Raw genomic sequence first — 22,627 nt, 5'->3', positions numbered from 1 at the left:
GATCTCCTAGGAGAAAACTCGGGAGAAAAAGGGAATTGCATATGGGCCATGGGGCCCTTGTTCAATTTACTTTTTTCTCCTAAGTTTTCTACTAGATGATATTCTCACACCTCATCATAAAATGCCTTTTAAGCCCCCAGCAAGCAATGAACTACTTGTAATTTTGACAGGAATTTTTCACCTACTTTTTGGTACTTTTGCAATTGCAGAATGCTGAAAAGTTATTTTAAATAGAAAATGAAAAATAATCTCCTAGGAGAAAACATGGGAGAAAAAGCGATTTGAATAGGGCTGCCGATAGAAAAATATATGTCCTTGAATAAAGGTATTATATATATATATATATATATATATATATATATATATATATATATACAGGATCATCTCAAAAAATTTGCATATTGTGATAAAGTTCATTATTTTCTGTAATGTACTGATAAACATTAGACTTTCATATATTTTATATTCAAATACACACAACTGAAGTCGTTCAAGCCGTTTATTGTTTTAATATTGATGAGTTTGGCATACAGCTCATGAAAACCCAACTTACCTATCTCAAAAAAATTAGCATATTTCATCCGACCAATAAAAGAAAAGTGTTTTTAAAACAAAAAAAGTTAACCTTCAAATAATTATGTTCAGTTATGCACTCACTACTTGGTTGGGAATCCTTTTGCAGAAATGACTGCTTCAATGCGGCTTGGCATGGAGGCAATCAGCCTGTGGCACTGCTCAGGTGTTATGGAGGCCCAGGATGCTTAGATAGCAGCCTTAAGCTCATCCAGAGTGTTGGGTCTTGCGTCTCTCAACTTTCTCTTCACAATAGCCCACAGATTCTCTGTGGGGTTCAGGTCAGGAGAGTTGGCAGGCCAATTTAGCACAGTAATACCATGGTCAGTAAACCATTTACCAGTGGTTTTGGCACTGTGAGCAGGTGCCAGGTCGTGCTGAAAAATGAAATCTTCATCTCCATAAAGCTTTTCAGCAGATGGAAGCATGAAGTGCTCCAAAATCTCCTGATAGCTAGCTGCATTGACCCTGCCCTTGATAAAACACAGTGGACCAACACCAGCAGCTGACATCGCACCCCAGACCATCACTGACTGTGGGTACTTGACACTGGACTTCAGGCATTTTGGCATTTCCCTCTCCCCAGTCTTCCTCCAGACTCTGGCACCTTGATTTCCGAATGACATGTAAAAGTTGCTTTCATCAGAAAAAAGTACTTTGGACCACTGAGCAACAGTCCAGTGCTGCTTCTCTGTAGCCCAGGTCAGGCGCTTCTGCCACTGTTTCTGGTTCAAAAGTGGATTCATGCTTCCATCTGCTGAAAAGCTTTATGGAGATGAAGATTCCATTTTTCAGCACGACCTGGCACCTGCTCACAGTGCCAAAACCACTGGTAAATGGTTTACTGACCATGATATTACTGTGCTCAATTGGCCTGCCAACTTTCCTGATCTGAACCCCATAGAGACAAACACAAGACAAACACAATTGCTAACTTCCAGTCAGAGCAATATCCTGCCTCTATCTGGCCAGCAGACGCTTGTCAGCCAATCAGGTGCACTGTCATACACCCTTTGCCTGCTGTACCATACCTAGCAGGAATTACATAGATTAGCATTCAGGTGGGAGGCTTCGGTTGGACGCAATCGTGAATTGCGTCGTTTAACAGGGACGCCCCGTGTAGGCACATCTCCCACACGGTCCCCTCCCTAACCACTCACCTGTCAACCGCATCGTAGAAGCTGCAAAAAATAAAATTTAAAATCACAAACACTGGTCCACATGACAGCCCAGGGGCCCCAGGTCTCTCTCTGCCCCTGGGCTGTCATGTGGACCAGTGTTTGTGATTTTAAATTTTATTTTTTGCAGCTTCTACGATGCGGTTGACAGGTGAGTGGTTAGGGAGGGGACCGTGTGGGAGATGTGCCTACACGGGGCGTCCCTGTTAAACGACGCAATTCACGATTGCGTCCAACCGAAGCCTCCCACCTGAATGCTAATCTATGTAATTCCTGCTAGGTATGGTACAGCAGGCAAAGGGTGTATGACAGTGCACCTGATTGGCTGACAAGCGTCTGCTGGCCAGATAGAGGCAGGATATTGCTCTGACTGGAAGTTAGCAATTGTGTTTGTTGCAGTTGGCATTCAGTTTAGAGGTGGTGGGGTGAGTTCCCTGGAGGTGAGAGGTCCAGGGCTTGCCCGCACTTCCCTCTAGGTGTCGCATGGTGGTTTGGGGGCCCCAGTGAGTGAGAGAGACCTGGGGCCCCTGGGCTGTCATGTGGACCAGTGTTTGTGATTTTAAATTTTATTTTTTGCAGCTTCTACGATGCGGTTGACAGGTGAGTGGTTAGGGAGGGGACCGTGTGGGAGATGTGCCTACACGGGGCGTCCCTGTTAAACGACGCAATTCACGATTGCGTCCAACCGAAGCCTCCCACCTGAATGCTAATCTATGTAATTCCTGCTAGGTATGGTACAGCAGGCAAAGGGTGTATGACAGTGCACCTGATTGGCTGACAAGCGTCTGCTGGCCAGATAGAGGCAGGATATTGCTCTGACTGGAAGTTAGCAATTGTGTTTGTTGCAGTTGGCATTCAGTTTAGAGGTGGTGGGGTGAGTTCCCTGGAGGTGAGAGGTCCAGGGCTTGCCCGCACTTCCCTCTAGGTGTCGCATGGTGGTTTGGGGGCCCCAGTGAGTGAGAGAGACCTGGGGCCCCTGGGCTGTCATGTGGACCAGTGTTTGTGATTTTAAATTTTATTTTTTGCAGCTTCTACGATGCGGTTGACAGGTGAGTGGTTAGGGAGGGGACCGTGTGGGAGATGTGCCTACACGGGGCGTCCCTGTTAAACGACGCAATTCACGATTGCGTCCAACCGAAGCCTCCCACCTGAATGCTAATCTATGTAATTCCTGCTAGGTATGGTACAGCAGGCAAAGGGTGTATGACAGTGCACCTGATTGGCTGACAAGCGTCTGCTGGCCAGATAGAGGCAGGATATTGCTCTGACTGGAAGTTAGCAATTGTATTTGTTGCAGTTGGCATTCAGTTTAGAGGTGGTGGGGTGAGTTCCCTGGAGGTGAGAGGTCCAGGGCTTGCCCGCACTTCCCTCTAGGTGTCGCATGGTGGTTTGGGGGCCCCAGTGAGTGAGAGAGACCTGGGGCCCCTAGACTGTCATGTGGACCAGTGTTTGGGATATTGTGAAGAGAAAGTTGAGAGACGCAAGACCCAACACTCCGGATGAGCTTAAGGCTGCTATCGAAAGCATCCTGGGCCTCCATAACACCTGATCAGTGCCACAGGCTGAATTATGCTATTTTTTTGAGATAGGAAATTTGGGTTTTCATGAGCTGTATGCCAAAATCATCAATATTAAAACAATAAAAGGCTTGAACTACTTCAGTTGTGTGTATTTGAATCTAAAATATATAAAAGTCTAATGTTTATCAATACATTACAGAAAATAATGAACTTGATCACAATATGCTAATTTTTTGAGAAGATCCTGTATACATATATATATATATATATATATATATATATATATATATATATATATATATACATATACATACACACAGTATATTAAAATAGTTTTATTACATATTTAAGAAAAAAAAAGAACTAAGGGTTCATATTAGGTGATATAGCCAATCTAACAATCACTTGTTGTACTCATGTTGATTATACTGCATTAGGTACAATGATCAGCAGTAACTTGCCGCAGCCTTGGGTTCTTGCCAGATATTACCTATAGCTCCTTCTGGAGCCTGACTAAACCCAAAACTCACTGAATTCAGCTGTTCAATCCAATAAGTTTAATTGGTGGCAACTCCTCAAATGGAGTGCGAATTATATAGAAAAAACTGTTAAAACGACTAAAAGAAGAAGTAGAAAAGAAAGAGGGCAACAAGTCTAGCCCCCTCCCCCCATAAAGTTGATATTTCTAGCTCCTTTTTTATTTTCTAAACATGTAAGGGGTCTTTATCTATGTACCCGTGACATTGGAAAGCCCAAAAGGTTCTTCAAGAAATAATGCAACATTTATGGATTCAAAGAAAATAAACTGTTGATTTCCTTACCTGGTAAAAGAAAGAATGAGAGAAGGCGTTCTTGTCATCGTTACCACTAGGCAGAGAAGAAGAAATATGCAAATGGAGATCTCCAATCTGCTGAAGTAATGATATGAAATGTTAAGGAACCACAATGATTATGTCATTGAACTAAAATCTTTATACTTGAACACAAAAATCATGAGTATCATACATTGAGGACCTAGTTTCCCGGGTACACTCTGCTGTTTTTTTCTGTACCTAAAACATTAATCAAAGTTCATGGAGAGTTTTGTGTAGCTTTCATGTGTAGTAGTAAAGATCATTGTAATATTTGAATATATGACTTGTTTGTTTTTGAAAATACTGTAAGTTTAGAAACAGTTTGCAACAAAGTCTCCTACGGAGAGGTTCTGTTCATCCAGGAGGGTTGGGGTCTCCACCATGTTGTGTTTTGGACTTTTTATTGAAACATTTTTCATATGTCAAGCAGGGCTGGATTTATCATAAGGCACTGTAGGCACATGCCTGCAGGCGGCTGGAGATGGAAAGGCAGATCACTCCCTTCCCCAAAGGCCTTCCTTCGTTCTCAACTATGCAGAGCCCAGGGACGTTGCTCGTATCTTAAGAAATCCGGGGCACTTTTGGGCACTCCAGACTGGGGCCATGCACCAGAATGTGGGTGTGGTTATGGGTGGAACCAAATTTACAACTTAACAGTGGTCTAAGTAGGCCTTATGTTGGATGAAGCCCCCTCTCCATTAATATAGCAAATAAATAAATAAATACAGCATATCACATAAATAGGCAGTGCCGCTTAAACATAACTAGGCAGAGTTACCTGGCTTCTGTGCTGGCTGGTCTGGCTTTCTGCTGGGTGAGTTGACCTGATGCCGGGTTGTCTGGCAGTTCCCCCATAGCATTCCCCGACCTTCTAGTGGACCATCTCCCATGCTCCCACAGGCCCTCCATTGAGGCACCACAACTCCCAGCATGCCGCCATAGAATAAGCACAGCTCCCTGTATGCATCCATAAAGGCGTCACAGAACCCAGCATACCTTCCATTGATGCACCACAGTTCCAAGCATGCCCCCATAGAGGCTTCACATCTCCTACTCTGACTGGGGGACATCCGGGGCACCCCAGAATAGATCTGGGTCACGTGCCACTGATCTTTGGGGCTAGCAACGCCCCTGGCAGAGTCCCAAGCAGAGTGTGAATGAGAGGTTACTCACTCACAGGGCCGGATCAATACCAAGTTGTGCCTGGGGCAAGGTCAGGTTTTGGCGCCTAAACTGCCATTCATTTTGCCGCCTTTTTAAGAATTCAACAACCTGCGCCTGGGGCAAGATACCCGCTCGCCCCCCCCCCCCCCTAGATCCGTCCCTGCTCACTCAGGTGTCAGCATTCCACTGACCAGATCTACCTTCAGTCAGAGGTACCACTAGCTACCTAATGCTTGGAGGCACAACTAGCTGCTTAACACTGAGGATAACTCTGGCTACCTAATAGTAAGGGGCACTTGTTGCTACCTATTATGGGCAAGGGAACTGAGGGAACAGTGAAAGCTGGGCCAGCCGGCACATTTGCAGTGCTGTTTGGTGAGTGTTTCTAGGCTCATGAAGGGAGAAGTCTAGGGTGTCAAGACATCTGTGCCTATAGTCTCCTGTTTTGTAAATCCAAGCTTGATGTTAAGGAGTAAATCCATTCTTCACTGCTATCTAGTTCAGTCTTTGTTTACTTCCTCTTCTCTTTCTTTTAAAGTGTTCTTTGTTCTTAGTCATTATAAAAACATATGTCCTGCCATATTTATTTCCTTTTAAACTATTCCAGTTGCCTGGCAGCCTATTCACACTGAACACTGAAAACCCCATGCGTTTTAACTGATCAGTTGTTCCATAGCAGTGCACTGTAAAAAGCTTCCATTTAAAATGCATATAATGTGAACTGACCCATAGAGAAACATGAACACTGGACTTCACGTTTAGTTATAACTGACAGCAACTGATTCAGTGTGAAAGGACAATAATGGAAGGAGGAGGAGCTTGTTGAATGTAAAGGAGCTCTGACTGCAGCTGTGCCACACCTTCTCACCCCTGCTATGATCTTCTGCCATGCTCCTCCTACCCATGCAATGGCTGGAAGGGAAGTATATTGGATGGCGGATTCACTTTCTCTTGCACTTTTATGAATTTACACATTTTAGCAGTGACAGAACATGAGGAGAGATAATCAGGTTTAGAAAACTCATTTTTTACAGTATCATAGCTTTCTCTCTAGCACCTTAAAATATTATCCTGTATGGCACTGTTAAACATCCTATGCACTTAAACTATAAGCTGTGGGCAGCTTTCCAGAACAGATTTCATAAGTCAAAGTGATAAGAAATTTCCTTTACCACAATCTGATATAATATTACAGACAATACTATTACAGACAAGTGCAACCATGAGCAGATGGAATGCAAAGTCTATAATGCAGCTGTATTACCAAACAAAACATGCACCTTATCTTTTGTTTTTATGCATATTAATAAACCAGGAAAAATAATCGTCAGACACTGAATCGTACTCGATCATAAAACTGGGTCGTAAGTCCAGTAACAAAATAATGACTCCCATTACCATCGTCTAAGCAGAAAATGAGGAAAGGCACTTACGTCAATGTGTGATTTCAGGAGCTGTAAGATGTGAATGCCATACTGGTATATCACATATTCCCAGGCTGACAGGTCTTCAGGAAGAACAGGGCTCAGATCACCTCCGCAGTGTAACTGCAAATCCTGTATATCTCTAAATGGACCTCTCTGCTCTGTAAATGCAAAAGCATAGTAGTTACAATAAAATGAGTGAAACAAATAACATCTAATTATTTTTTGTAAATACTACTTAAAGTGGTCAGCATATCTACTTTACTCTAAAAGATTCCTTACAGCTTTAAAGCTACTATCCCAGAATTTTTTTTTACCTGAACATCACTGAAACAGTTAAACGCAGCACCTTGTCCTGCCATGTAAAGGCAATTCAGCTTGAAATCTGCATCCAGACTGGAGATAACCGTATCTTTTTTTACATTCCAATGTTGTTACATTTGTGTGTAAGCAACTGAAAACACTCTCTGAGAAGCTCTCTTTGCTTCTAGCATGCACACTGGCCTCAATTCACGGAGCTTTAGGAGCTTTATCAAACACTTTATCAAACATTTGATAATTTACCTCATGGGTAAAATCTAATTTTGAATTCACTAAGGTGTTATAGGTTTTATCAAATGTTTTATCGATGAAATGATCAATAAATCAATAACACCTTAGTGAATTCAAAATTAGATTTTACCCATGAGGAAAATTATCAAACGTTTGATAAAGTGTTTGATAAAGCTCCGTGAATTGAGGCCACAGTTCAGAATAGCTCACTAGAAGATTTTAATACATAATAAAAAGCAACTGGAATAAAATGCAATGGCAGGTTTCAGGGCAAGATAAACTATACTTTGGAAAATTGTAATTTGTAGACAGACACATATTACTTGTGCACAAAAGCAAATATGATAACTGTATGAGTAATAAAAAGTAGGAAAACACATTTTTATTGATTGTTATGTCAGAGTTTCAGACCACTTTAAAGTGGATGGACTGTTTGCAAATTTGTTCCCTTAAAGGTAACCTGATGTGAGAGGGATATGGAGGCTGCCATATTTATTTCCTTGTAAGCAAGAACAGTTGCCTGGCAGCCCTTCTGATTCTGTGTCTCTAATACATTTATCCATAGAGTAGACCCTTAACAAGCGTGCAGTAGTTCGAGTATTCTGACTCAGCTGACTCAGGTTTTTCTGGATTAGCCATATGCTTGTTCCAGGGTGTGACTCAGCCACTTCTTAGAATCTTATGTCAGAAGATCAACAGGGCTGCCACGCAACTGGTATTGTTTACAAGGAAATAAATTCGGCAGCCTCCATATGCCTTTCACCTCTGGTTTCCTTTAAGCTAGCCATACAAAGATGGATTAAGATCTGAAATGCCTAACCAATCAATTCCTCTATAATAAAACAAAAATCGACCATATTGTGATTGATATCTACACCACATGCCATATTCCATCTGGATATATTTCAGCAGTAATCTATTGCACATCAATCAAACTGCCGGTGCTGTACTGCTTGTTGCTTATATGATAGGGATCAATGAAACCTGTAGACAGAAAATGCCTGCCTTCTATGTAGGAAGCAACCACAGTCACCTAACATACCTAGCCTAACACAGTGATATAACCCAATGCAGATAACCGGCCGCAACTTAATCATAACCAGATCTTTCCAATCTCCAGAGTGCTACCCTAACCTTACCTAACCCTAAACTTACCTAACCTTAGAATAGATGAAACTAATGAAACTTAACATGACTGATAGGGATTGCTGATATTGAAGTATTGGGCATAAAAACAATAGGTACCCCAATCTCTGGAGTTAAATTCACTGGCCTTAAAGAAGACCTGTAGTGAGAAAAAGTTCCCTGGGGGGTACTCACCTCGGGTGGGGGAAGCCTCCGGATCCTATCTAGGCTTCCCCCATCCTCCTGTGTCCCAGAACGGCGGGGATGTAAATATTTACCTTTCCGGCTCCAGCTCCAGCGCAGTATCGGCTCTCCGCTCGGAGATATGCGGAAATAGCCGATCACTGTCGGGTCGCTCTACTGCGCAGGCGCAAGTCTCCTGTGCCTGCGTAGTGGGGTGGACCCGACGGAGATCGGCTATTTCCACCTATTACCGTGCTGAGAGCTGAGAGCTGGAACAGCACCCCCGCTGGAGCCAAGGAAGGTCAGGGGTGTAGCAATAGAGGTCGCAGAGGTCGCATTCACGACGGGGCCCGCCGCCTGAAGCCTTGAGGGGGGGCCCGGCCGCCGGGCCCCCCCCCCTGTTTGCATAATGTAACTTTTTTTGCGAGGACGAGCCAGAGTGTGTGGGTGCTGCCGGCCGGCATCCTTACTAATTGCATCTCACTCTCTCCCTCGGTTCCGCCTCCCTCCTCCCCAGCGTCAGCAGCAGACAGCACAGCAGTGATTAGCGGTGGAGCCAGGCAGGGCCGAGCTTGGGCGGGTGCATTGCCGCCCGGCTGCCGCTCCTCCCTCTGGCCGCCGCTCCTTACCTCCCTCTAGCCGCCGGCGCCGCGTCTGGTCAGACCTCGATCAGGCGGCGACCAACAGTGCGGGCGCTAGGACCTAGCACCCGCACTGATATGCGGAAGTGATGTAGAGCGGGTGCATCCGGCGCCCGTTCTGGTCGGGTCGCCCGCTGATGCTGAGGTCTGACTGATGCTGCAGGTGAGGGGGGAGCAGCGGCGGCGGGCTCCTGTCACTCACTAACTAAAGGGGGTCACTCACTACCTAAACAGGGTCACTATACCTGGCTACATATACTGGGACATATACCCCTGCCTACATATACTGGGGACATATACCCCCTGGCTACATATACTGGGGACATATACCCCTGCCTACATATACTGGGGACATATACACCTGCCAACATATACTGGGGACATATACCCCTGCCTACATATACTGGGACATATCCCCCTGCCTACATATACTGGGGACATATACACCCTGCCTACATATACTGGGGACATATACCCCTGCCTACATATACTGGGGACATATACCCCTGGCTGCATATACTGGGGACATATACCCCTGGCTGCATACAGGGCCACCACCAGAAATGTTGGGGCCCCTCACACATCATCAGGCCTGGCCCCCCTCCCTGGGCCCTCCCACTGGTTGCTGTGCCCGCCCAGGATAGATATCCAGGCATAGGTTCCCCCAATATAAGTAGCCAGCTATAGGTGGTGCCCCAGTATAGGTAGCCTGGTGTAGATACCCCCAGTATAGGTAGTCTGGTATAGCTGGTGCATCAGTATAGGCCAGCAAGATACAGGTGCCCCAGTATAGATATTCAACTATAGGTGGTGCCCCAGTATCTGCTCCCCATGTTCAAGCGCTGATGTCACTCTCTCTCAGTACTGGAACACGGTGTGCTGGTTAGTGAGCCATAGAGGCCAGCAGCCAGCACATGCGGCCCTTCCAGCGCTATAGGGGGGAGGCCCAGGGCCCCCTGAAGCCCAGGGCCCCTCACTGCAGTGTCAGTTGTCCCCCCCTGATGGCTGCCCTGGCTGCATATACTGGGGACATAAAAGAAATAGTATTTGTAGCTCTTTAATCAAATAAACATGGCTTTAGCAAGACAGACGCTGTTTCGGGCATAGCCCTTTCTCAAATTGCAAGAGCCTCCTGCAATTTGAGAAAGGGCTGTGCCCGAAACAGCGTCTGTCTTGCTAAAGCCATGTTTATTTGATTAAAGAGCTACAAATACTATTTCTTTTGAGTGGTGCCAGTCTTACTTGGAAATGGACTGTTGCAAGTCTCTATTGGCACAGAGGCTTTGACCGAGGCACACTCCAAGTGTAATTTGATTGGTGGTGCTCCTCCTGAAAGCTTGTGTTCTTATACTGGGGACATATACCCCCTGGCTGCATATACAGGGGACATATACCCCTGGCTGCATATACTGGGGACATATACCCCCTGGCTGCATATACTGGGGACATATACCCCCTGGCTGTATATACTGGGCACTTATACCCCCTGGCTGCATATACTGGGCACATATACCCCCTGGCTGCATATACTGGGGACATATACCCCCTGGCTGCATATACTGGGGACATATACCCCCTGGCTGCATATACTGGGGACATATACCCCCTGGCTGCATATACTGGGGACATATACCCCCTGGCTGCATATACTGGGGACATATACCCCCTGGCTGCATATACTGGGGACATATACCCCCTGGCTGCATATACTGGGGACATATACCCCCTGGCTGCATATACTGGGGACATATACCCCCTGGCTGCATATACTGGGGACATATACCCCCTGGCTGCATATACTGGGGACATATACCCCCTGGCTGCATATACTGGGGACATATACCCCCTGGCTGCATATACTGGGGACATATACCCCCTGGCTACATATACTGGGGACATATACCCCCTGGCTACATATACTGGGGACATATACCCCCTGGCTACATATACTGGGACATATACCCCTGCCTACGTATACTGGGGACATTTACCCCTGCCTACATATAATGGGCACATATATCCCTGGCTACATATACAGGCAACACTGGCTGTTTGTCATTATGTGCATTTGCTGGTGAAAAGCGATCTCTTGTTATGTGCATTTACTGGTGAAAAGCGGTCTCTTGTTATGTGCATTTACTGGTGAAAAGCGGTCTCTTGTTATGTGCATTTACTGGTGAAAAGCGGTCTCTTGTTATGTGCATTTACTGGTGAAAAGCGGTCTCTTATGTGCATTTACTGGTGAAAAGCTGTCTCTTATGTGCATTTACTGGTGAAAAACTGTCTCTTATTATGTGCATTTACTGGGGAAAAGCTGTCTCTCATTATGTGCATTTACTGGTGAAACGCTGTCTCTTATGTGCATTTAGTGGGGAAATGTTGTCAGTAAAAATCTTTTGTCAGTGAATTTTTAGGTATTTGTCAGTAAAAAATAACGTGAAAGGTTGGCAACACTGGCAGGCTGCGCAGCGCAACGGTAAAGATACAGGCAGCCCACCTCACGCTTGGGCTTGGCGGGGGGAGGAGCCGAAGACAGCGAGCGAGAGTAGGGTGGCCGCAGGCAGCCATAAATACGCAGTGTGTGACTGCGTCGCACTCGCAGAGCCTCTCAGCCTGAGTCAGTCCAGAGACTAGCGGACTCGCAGGCAGCCAAAGCCAGCCAGGAGCAAGCCCATGAAAGAGGGGTAGGAATGGGGTATCACATGCATGCGTAAAGAGGTGGAAGGTGTGGGTGTGATTAGGCAGGACATGGGTGTGGTTATGTGGTTGGGCACGGTTAATTTAACCACTCCCATAGGCGCCAGAGAAAATCTTGTACCCAGGTGCCAGGCACCCCAGGCTCACCCCTGGAGCCAGGCGAGTCTGGCGAGATGAGTCATGTCACTGTCTGTGACTATGACGTCACTCGCTCTCTCCCCTGGTGCTGGCTGGCCTCTAGCCTCTCCAGCTTCAACTGCACGGGGCAGAGCAGGCAAAGTTCCAGGAGGAGGAGGTCGGGTGCACAGTTAGTAGAGGCAGCAGGAGTGAGTGCCGTTGTTCTGTATGTTGAGATGTTGGATTGCTGTCCGTGCCTCTGTGGTCTGCAGGTCACAGACCATTGATCTAAGGAATGCACATATTGTGATTAGTCAGGTCCGTCAGAGGCTGGCCAGGTGAGTGAATTTTTTTTTATTTGTACAGGTTTATTTTCTGGTGACTGCCCCCACATAACGATTATTTTCTGGTGACTGCCCCCACATAACGATTATTTTCTGGTGACTGCCCCCACATAACGATTATTTTCTGGTGACTGCCCCCACATAACGATTATTTTCTGGTGACTGCCCCCATATAACGATTATTTTCTGGTGACTGCCCCCACATAACGATTATTTTCTGGTGACTGCCCCCACATAACGATTATTTTCTGGTGACTGTCCCCACATAACGATTTTCTGGTGAATGCCCCCACATTGCGTTTATTTTCTGGTGAATTCCCCCACATTGCGTTTATTTTTTGGTGAAAGCTCCCACATTGCGTTTATTTTCTGGTGAAAGCTCCCACATTGCGTTTATTTTCTGGTGAATGCTCCCACATTGCGTTTATTTTCTGGTGAATGCTGCGCACATAACGATTATTTTCTGGTGACTGCTCCCCATATTGCGATTATTTTCTGGTGAATGCTCCCACATTGTGATTATTTTCTGGTAAATGCTCCCACATTGCGATTATTTTCTGGTGAATGCTGCCAGGGCTGTGGAGTCAGAGTCGTGGAGTCGGGCAATTTTGGGTGCCTGGAGTCGGAGTCGGGAAAAAATGCACCGACTCCGACTCCTAATGAATTTGTAACTGTAATTAAAATAGAAAATATGATAAAATGTTCTATTTCTCAGATAATAGTCATTAAAAATAATGTATATATACAGTATATATACAGTAATAGCTGTGCTTAGTCCACAAAAATGAAATAAACCAATCAAAATTAGTTACTTGTGCTGCTTCAATAAAGCAGTCCCCGTATTTTTAAGGTCAGATATACATATCTGATTGTGACTGTATATATGATGTGTACACAGGAATCTCTTAGGGCCCGTTTCCATTAGTGCGGTGCGAATCACCGGGATTCCACCGCTGACGAAATCGCATGCGGATGCGATTCCGCATGCGTTTTTTGCCGCGATTTCGCATGCGATTTCGCATAGGCAGGGTATATGCGAATTTAACCATGTCACTGCCCGGTTCAATTTGCATTAGTTTTCGTGCGAATTCGCACGCGAAATCGCGACAAAAAACGCATGTGCGTTTTCTCTATTAAATACATAGCCTGCGAATCGCCTGCATTCCTCACGCAGGCGAATTCTGCAGGCTCTACCGTGCAGAAAAATCCTGCACAGAAAAACGCACCAAAAAACTGACAAGTGGAAACAGTCTCATCCACTTGTATTGGTTATGCGAATCCGCATGCAGACAACGCATGCGGATTCGCTCTAGTGGAAACGGGCCCTTATAGATGTTACGGCCAGAACCCGAAGTTTGGCCACTTCTAGTTCTGGCCGGCCACTTCGGGTTCTGGCCGGCCAATGCGCGAAGTGGCCGCTGCGCTGCGGCCAATGTTAGAAATGGATTGTTTCCTCTGACGTTAATGTATCTTCTGGCCGCAGCGCAGCGTCCAAACGTATAACAACTTAGTGAATTTATTGCAATTCAGCCGGCGGCTTTTTTTTTCTGCCTTTCTCTCTCTCTCTCTCTCCTCTTATGGGCAGCCGGCGGGGATATGCGTGTCCCCCCGGAGTCGTTCGTGGAGCCAGGGCAGCAGAGCGGGGAGGCTGCAGACATCGCTTCTGCCAGCACCCACTCTGCAAGAACGGCAGGATAACCCTGCCACGACGAACGACTCCGGGGGGACACGCGTGTTACTGCCGGCTGCCCATAGGAGAGCGAGAGAGGCGGGGGGGGGGGGGGGGGGGAAGGAGGAGAGAGAGGCGGGGGGGGGGGGGAGAAGGAGAAGGAGAGAGAGGCAGAGAAAAAGCCAGCGGCTTGAATTGTTACATTGCCGCCGGCTGAATTGCAATACATTCACTAAGTTGTTATACGTTTGGACGCTGCGCTGCGGCCAGAAGATACATTAACGTCAGAGGAAACAATCCATTTCTAACATTGGCCGCAGCGCAGCGGCCACTTCGCGCATTGGCCGGCCAGAACCCGAAGTGGCCGGCCAGAACTAGAAGTGGCCAAACTTCGGGTTCTGGCCGTAACATATATACTAAATAACATCTATGCTGTAAGAATAAAGCCTGATGTGTAGCTGTGTCACTAATAGAGATGATCAATGAGATGGAAATAATTCTGCACTGATGCTGATTTATGCAAATGTATGCACTCCCTTTGCTGATGAAATCAAATAATTTGATATGTTGTTAAAATTTGGTTTGGTGACTACAAATTAAAGGGTACCTGAGACGGATGAAAAGTAAAGTTTTATACATACCTGGGGTTTCCTCCAGCCCCCTTCAGGCTAATCAGTCCCTCGCTGTCCTCCACCACCCGGATCGTCTGCTATGAGTCCTGGCAATTCAGCCAGTCAGCGCTGTCCGGCCGCATGCCGCTCCCACAGCCAGGAACATTCTGCACCTGCGCAATAGTGCTGCACAGGTGTAGTATGCTCCTGGCGGCCGAGTGTGTGCATGCGCACTACGCCCGACTGGCTCAAGTACCTGGACTCATAGCAGAAGATCCAGGTGGTGGAGGAGGACAACGAGGGGCTGATTATCCTGAAGGCGGCTAGAGGAAGCCCCAGGTATGTATAAAACTTTAATTTCATCTGTCTCAGGTTTATTTGTTACACAGTAATACTATACTCTACATATGCACTCCCCACAGAGCTGCAGGGAATCCACTGAGAATGCTGTGCACATTGAACACAGAGGTGTTGTCTGTCACCCATAAACCTTGAATGTGTAATAGAGGAAGAATCTCCTCATTCCCCTGCAGAGTAACTGCACATCATTCTTACATGTACCCACACTTACATTGCCTAGGGCCTGATAGATGTTCTTTGTTCCGGTTTGTACCTTTTACAAGTACTCTTACCAAGGACTAGTTTTAGTCTAAAGGGAATAAATATAGTAGTCTACATATCCTTCTCACTTCAGTTGTCTTGTAAAATTCCTAAGCGTTGGCAGTTAAGAGACGAATTTCATGTTACATACTTTTAATCAACAAAATTGTAATATGCAAATTAGAGGAGTCGGAGTCGAGGAGTCGGAGTCGGTGGAATCCTAAACTGAGGAGTCGGAGTCGGTGGATTTTTGGACCGACTCTACAGCCCTGAATGCTGCGCACATAACGATTATTTTCTGGTGAATGCTGCGCACATAACAATTTTCTGGTGAATGCTGCGCACATAACAATTATTATCTGGTAAATGCTGCCCACATAACTAATATTTTCTGGTGAATGCTGCGCACATAACGATTTTCTGGTGAATGCTGCGCACATAATTATTATCGGGTGAATGCTGCTCACATAACGATTATTTTCCTTCAGACTGGCATCTTGCTACTAATTTCCCTATTTCCTCTGGGTGCTGCGTATGTTTGCAAATTGAACGTGGCAGCCATGCTGCTGGAAAGCGGAATTGATATAGCCATGCCATGCACAGCTATATGGGGATTTGGATATGTGTTGACTTCGGGTGTTGCGAGGGGGGGGGGGCTGTTGTTGCCGGGAGGGGGGGCCCACATCCAGATTCCGCATCGGGGCCCAGAGGTTTCTAGCTACGCCACTGAGGAAGGTAAATATTATAGCCATGTTGAGCTTGTCGAGCCCGGTTTGCAGGACACTTTGTGGGAGCCAGCGCTGGATTGCCTGCAGCTACAGCGGAGGGGGAAGCCTCATTGGGACCCTAAGGCTTCCCCCTACCGAGGTGAGTATCTCCCAGGATACAGGTTGTTACAGGTTCTCTTTAAATAGCTTGAAAAAGGAATTAACCCTGAAGTGCTAACATTATAATGACTATCCTGAAAGGGAAGGTGCGAGGTGTAAAAAAAAAAAAAAAAAAAGACGCACCGAAAAACGCCCCCTTTCTATGCATTTTCACGTTGCAATCGCGTAAACGCATACGTGTATGCAAATTTTTTTCAATCAATCCCAAAATTGCAGGGACTTTTTTTACCTACTTTTGGGGGCGAAATAGTCCATCTTATAACTCAAAAAATACGGTACTTGTATGTCCCTCGCCACAACTCCGTTCCCAGCTGGTGGCCCGGGTCCTAAGAACTGCCCTTAGCCACCTAAAGTCAGAAAAAAATCCTTCAAGAAAAAGTTGCTGCCTAATCAACAATAAGCTTGCAAGGGGAATGCAAGATGTGAAACATGAAAAAGTATTGGTAAATATTCCCAACAGTGTGCAGAATTGTACATTGTACAGTATTTTTGTTCAGTTCTATTATACAGGTTATTGGTTTCTTTACATCATATCAGTATTTTAAAGTTGTTTCAAAATTTGCTTTGAAGAAATAAAATCCTATATTTTGAGGTACAGGTTGAATAAGCACCAGATAACTATGATAAAGCAAACAATACAAGATTTATTGATCTCTGTAAAGCGTTATGTCCATGGAACATCTTCCTACCTGGCCCTTTGCAGTCTCCAAGGAGTTTAGCACTCTGAGCACTGGTTCTGAGCTGACTGTCTACTTCCTTCAGAAGAGAGAGCAAGGACGAGGATTCCAGGGGTTTGCTGCTGATTGTATCTGGTCATCCAAGGAAGGAGAAGAAAAATGTGGTTATGTACAGTATGTATATAGTTATGTGCACAGTAAACACTAATACATTTTGACCATGTTTATGAAATGTAAAACCACGCCCAGACTCTATCAGTCTGTCAATTCTCTCCGTTTTGCTCCTCTAAGAAGTTGGACACAAACCACCGGGGATCACTTAACTAGCTAGCATGAGGTAGTCTTGTTCATTATGGGAATTAACCAGACAAATCGCTCCACCAACTAAGAACAGCCGTGCACCTGGTGCATGGCCATTCTTAAGGCTCATACACACATCAGACCATAGTCTTTGGAAAATGAAAGATCACAGACCAATTTTACCCCCTTCCATGTAGTATGAGAGCCATACCTACACAGTCTATTCTATGGAGGTGAACTCCCAATCAGACAGAAATCTTTGCAAGATGCTGCACACAAAGATGCTTTAGACATTCAAAAGATCAGTATCTGCAAAAGATCTGTTCCTGCAAAAGATCCGTTCCTGCAAAATGCATTCATAGTCTATGACATCTGCAGAGCATCATACACACCTTGTTTAACAGCCATTCATCTGCAGATCAGATCCACCAGGATGGATTTTCAGATCTGCAGATGATTGTCTGATCTGCAGATGAATGTCAGTTAAACAAGGTGTGTATGATGATCTGTAGATCTCATAGACTATGAATGTAATTTGCAGGAATGGATCTTTGGCAGGAACAGATCTTTTGCAGATACTGATCTTTTGTGTCTGTACAGCATCTGTGTGTGCAGCATCTTGCAAAGATTTTTTTTCTGATGGGGAGTTCAGCTCCATAGAAAAGACTGTGAAGGTATGGCTCTCATACTACATGAAGGGTGGTAAGATTGGTCTGTGATCTTTCATTTTCCAAAGACTATAGTCTGATGTGTGTATGAGCCTTTAGTAAGTGGAACAATTTATAAAGCAAAATGTACCCATACATTTCCACAGCATTGGTTGTATCATTTATAGGATTCATTTAGCCAAGATTTGAATTCAAATGTGCTGCTAATTAAGTTAGACGACCAGTCAATCAAATTATTTTATCCACCATGTGGGATGTCATATTACCATTTCTGTAATTTAATGTTTTGGTTTTTTTTTTTTATCTTAGAGGAAATGTCCAACCCAACATAAGGTCCATGTGCTTTTTGCAGCCACCACTGGTTAGACGGCTTTGCTGAGTGAGGTCCTGAACCACAAATTCTTATCAAAATTTAATAAAAAGATCCAGTAGAAAAAAGGTTCTCTATCAATAAGGTGTCCATCTCTTCCCTTTGCACCCATCACACCCAAACAGTAGTCAGTTTTATACACAGGAACATAGCCAAACCTGAGGAATGTCATGAAAGTGGACCTGAAGTGATTGTTTAAATTTAACTGGATGATCTCCAATTGGATAATCCAGCATGAAATTGGACTTCTTTTTTAAAGCCTTTCAATAATTATGCTGTATTCATTCGTTTTTCTGTTCTGGCTATAGTTACTATATATATATATATATATATATATATATATATATATATATATATATATATATATATATATATACACACTAGTTTACAAACATTTGTAAAATGTTATTATTATTAGTTAGTATTTATATAGCACCGACATCTTCCGCAGCACTGTACAGAGTATATTGTCTTGTCACTTAACTGTCCCTCTGAGGGGCTCCCAATCTAATCCCTACTATGGTCATATATCTATGTATGTATTGTATAGTGTATGTATCTTAGTCTAGGGCCAATTTAGGGGGAAGCCAATTAACTTATCTGTATGTTTTTGGGATGTGGAAGGAAACCGGAGTACCTGGAGGAAACCCACTCAGACACAGGGAGAACATATAAACTCCTTGCAGATGTTGACCCGGCTGGGATTTGAACCGGGGACCCAGCGTTGCAAGGCGAGAGCGCTAACCACTATGCATAAATTTGTATTAGTTTTACATTTGTCCAACGTAAAGTGCACTATACATTTTTCTCCTATGTTCCTGTCACAATAGCTGGTAAAAATCGGACAAGACTGACATATTTAGTACAAGCCCAACTTTTTGAGGGATTCTTAGTATTTTCTTTATTTTTATTAAAAAATCACTCTATAAAAAAAGAACATTTACAATGGTGCTGGGAAGCCAGTCTTCTTTGTGCACACTATTCTGGGAGCTGGAAAGTGCCACTGTCATCCAGGAGCACTTTTGAATGTAAAGGGATTACTGTGAATTCCATGTTAGGTAATATATTAGTCCATTCTGTCAGATCTGTCGAAGTTCCTCTGCCTAATGTAAGTGATAGAAACACAGGAAATAAGCAATTTATAGTGCATTCTTCTTTGGGAGAAATATAACATGGGTGTTTGGATTTTACACATTTTTGAGATATTGGTCCTTTAAAGGGATACTGTAGGGGGTCGAGGAAAAATGAGTTGAACTTACCCGGGGCTTCTCAATCCAACTGATGTCACCAGGAGCGTACTGTGCAGGCACAGACTATACTGGGCCTGCACAGTAGGCTCCTGGTGACATCAGCGGGATCGAGGATACGGCAACGCAGGTGCAGTGGTTTTCAGACTTTAAAGTCTGAAATTCTAGACGTGAACTGTAGGCGGGGCCGGAGCATTGAAGAGTGGCTGCGCGGGCACAGGATGTCTGCGGGGGACCATTAGAAGCCACGGGTAAGTTCAACTCATTTTCCCCCGACCCCCCTACAGTGTCCCTTTAAGACAATTTAAGAAGCTGCAAATATTCTGGTCGCAGGACTGCATTTTTGGGTGGAAGGAGTTAGAGAGTTCTTAGTTGAATAGTCTAATAGTGGAATAACAGTAACATTAACCTGTACATTTTACGCTAACGACTTCTAGTTAAAAAAAAAGTAAATAAAAAAATTATATATATATATATATATATATATATATATACATATATTTATATATATATATATATATATATATATATATATATATATATATATATATATATATATATATATACAAACACACACACCCCAACACACACATACTTATACATAGTCATACCTTACCTGTAGGATAAAGTGAACTGTACAGTTGAGGACCCAGATTTGAAATTCTTGCAGCTGCAATTTGTTCTGCTTGCTGAAATACACTTATATCTAGACGATACAAAAAGTGGGTACAACAATACAAATGGTTAGTTACAACACTGCTTTGCACACTGTACTTTTACAATTGGAATACTTTCTTATCATAAATTATTTCCTGGTTTATTACTTATGACTTTATGTTCGAATAGAATTTCAAGGATTTGTAAGAAGGGTTGCCTGCTTCCACACATGTTTTGTTTGGGTGAAGAGGGCAGGGTGAGCAGAGTGGGTAGAAGGGGACCGATAAGAGCCACAGATCAAAACATTTTTGCATGCTTACATGATTCTCACTGTTACAAAGAACACAAGTACAGCATACCAAAATATAAATATTACAATCAAAATACTAAATACAGGTATGAGTGTAATAAACGCCCAGTACATGCTTTTGAAAGCTATTAGTTATACAGATCAAAGAGCCTACTTGGCACTGCACCTGTGTAACACCACTGACAAAGCAATGAATATACACATTCAGTTTGGCTGAGGGAGAATGTTCCTTGCTGGTGAGAGAAGAGGGAACATAAGGTTGGCTGGTTTGAGGCAAACAGTGTAAGTCAGTATCAAAATGGTTAAGGGAAGACAGTAGAGGTACTCAGCCCACTGATTGTCCCACCAGCAGACACCTGGCTGTAATACATGAATCATATCTTAGTTCCTAGAAGCTATACTAAATAATATCAGTCATAGAAGTATAGCGGTAGCCAAGGAAGCCAATGGGGCTGCTATGGTACTTAGGGGAAGATAGGGGATCTCACTTGCCTTTTTGTTTCCTCCACAACCTTAGACCATAAGGCATGTGTACATAAATTAAGCAACAGAGCTCAGGGAGTGATATAAGATGCATGTTGTGTGCACATTCGGGAGGTCAGTGGTCACTGGCAGATGCACATGCTTCAGGAAAGCTGTACTGAGTGTTGCAGGCCAGAAGATGCCATTGTGGAAGATGCCATTGTGGAAGATGCCATTGTTCAAATATGCATTGGGTTGCAAGCCAAATAAACACCTTGCTATGGGGTCCCGTAATTTGTAGTTGTACCACAGATCAATAGCATGTACAAATGGTATTTGTAGTTGCTTCAAGTCCTTGTTACATGTTGCCTGTATATTATAGCCATGAGAGAGTTTTTTGATGGCTATATCTTTGGAAAGTTAAAAAGTCTTCCTAGTTTGAAAACTTCCCTAACCACATGTGAAAGAGTTTGGTCACATGCTTCCTGACAAATATACAGGTGTAAAGCTATTAACAGCATAGAAACGTTTACTATGTGCACACATTTCTTATTTGCATACTCTCTATAAGTAGAGACAATATCTTCTGGTCATTGCTCTGTAGGTTGGATTTCCCATGGGGTGGATCCAGGTCTGTTTGAGTAGTGTCTTCAAGTTTTTTCTTGAGCATCAGATCTGTTTCAAGTTTTATATTTAGCATGTCAAGGTTATGCTGAAGGGCTTTCTCCAGAAAACCAATAGTTTCATCATGTTCCCTGATGAGTTTCTACAATAAAAAAAAAAAATTATAAATAAGGTTGTAGTAGATTTTTGACATAGAGAAAAGGAACACATCACCACACAAATTCACAAATTAAAAGCATATAATAATACTAAAAAACATTTCTGCTTAAAGTGTACCAGAGACCTCAGATATTTAAGATTTTTTACTTACTCGAGGCCTTCTCCAGCCCCATAAGCACGGATGCGTCCCTCGCCCTCCTCCTGAGTGTCTCCGTTAAGCGGCAGTCAGCTCCGGTATTCGGCTCAGTGACGTCAGCAAGCGCAGAAGAGCCCGGCTGACGTCACTGAGTAAGACTGGGCCCGACTGAGCCGAATACCAGGAGCTGATTGCAGCTTAACAGAGGCACGCAAGAGGATGGCGAAGGGCGCATCTGTGCTTATGGGGCTGGAGAAAGTCCCGGGTAAGGAATGGATGAGTTAAACATTTGTGTATATGGTCACACTCTTACATTGGACAGCCTTAATGTTTAAAAGCTAAAAACATAGCTATCATACTGAACTATTGACCATCTAGATCTATTCCGTTCATTCATAAGTGTTTCTCTGCCATGCAAAAATGCTATGGCCTGTAATTAGTTATCAGTGAGAGGTAATTTACACTCAAAGGATCCTTTTACACTTAAAGGGAACCAGAGAGGGCGAAGAAAAGCTTTTATACATACCTGGGGCTTCCTCCAGCCCCATATGCCTGGATCACTCCCACGCCGCCGTCCTCCGCTGCCTGGATCCGCCGGTACCGGGTCCCGTCATTGCCGCGAGTCGGCCATTCGGCCGGTGGACGCGGCCAATTCTCCGCATCACAGGGGCTCCCTCCATACAGGTACGAGTGTGGCTGCTTACTGAGCAGCCGCATGCGTACGGGTATGGAGGGAGCCCCTGTGATGCGGACAATTGGACGCATCCGCCGGAAGTGACGGACCCGGTACCGGCGGATCCAGGAAGCGGAGGATGGCGGCATGGGAGCGATCCAGGCTTATGGGGCTGGAAGAAGCCCCAGGTATGTATAAAATCTTT

At 44.4% G+C, this 22,627-nt stretch overlaps 1 protein-coding gene across 1 annotated transcript in view; it reads right to left on the bottom strand.

The window, feature by feature from the left end:
* Positions 1-22,627, bottom strand: part of LOC137522769 (uncharacterized) — a 73,999-nt gene that overhangs the window by 19,000 nt on the left and 32,372 nt on the right. Inside the window, exons 9-13 of the mRNA XM_068242830.1 lie at positions 21,392-21,596; positions 20,018-20,107; positions 16,829-16,948; positions 6,723-6,874; positions 4,093-4,179 (exon numbers count right to left, since the gene is read on the bottom strand). Of these exons, the coding sequence (XP_068098931.1) occupies positions 4,093-4,179; positions 6,723-6,874; positions 16,829-16,948; positions 20,018-20,107; positions 21,392-21,596 (654 nt within the window). The remainder of the gene's footprint in view (positions 1-4,092; positions 4,180-6,722; positions 6,875-16,828; positions 16,949-20,017; positions 20,108-21,391; positions 21,597-22,627) is intronic.

The sequence above is a fragment of the Hyperolius riggenbachi genome, chromosome 6 (genome assembly GCF_040937935.1).
Source record: "Hyperolius riggenbachi isolate aHypRig1 chromosome 6, aHypRig1.pri, whole genome shotgun sequence".
Classification (NCBI taxonomy): domain Eukaryota; kingdom Metazoa; phylum Chordata; class Amphibia; order Anura; family Hyperoliidae; genus Hyperolius; species Hyperolius riggenbachi.
The sequence above is the reverse complement of the archived record's forward strand: the minus strand, read 5'-3'. Positions and strand labels throughout refer to the sequence as shown.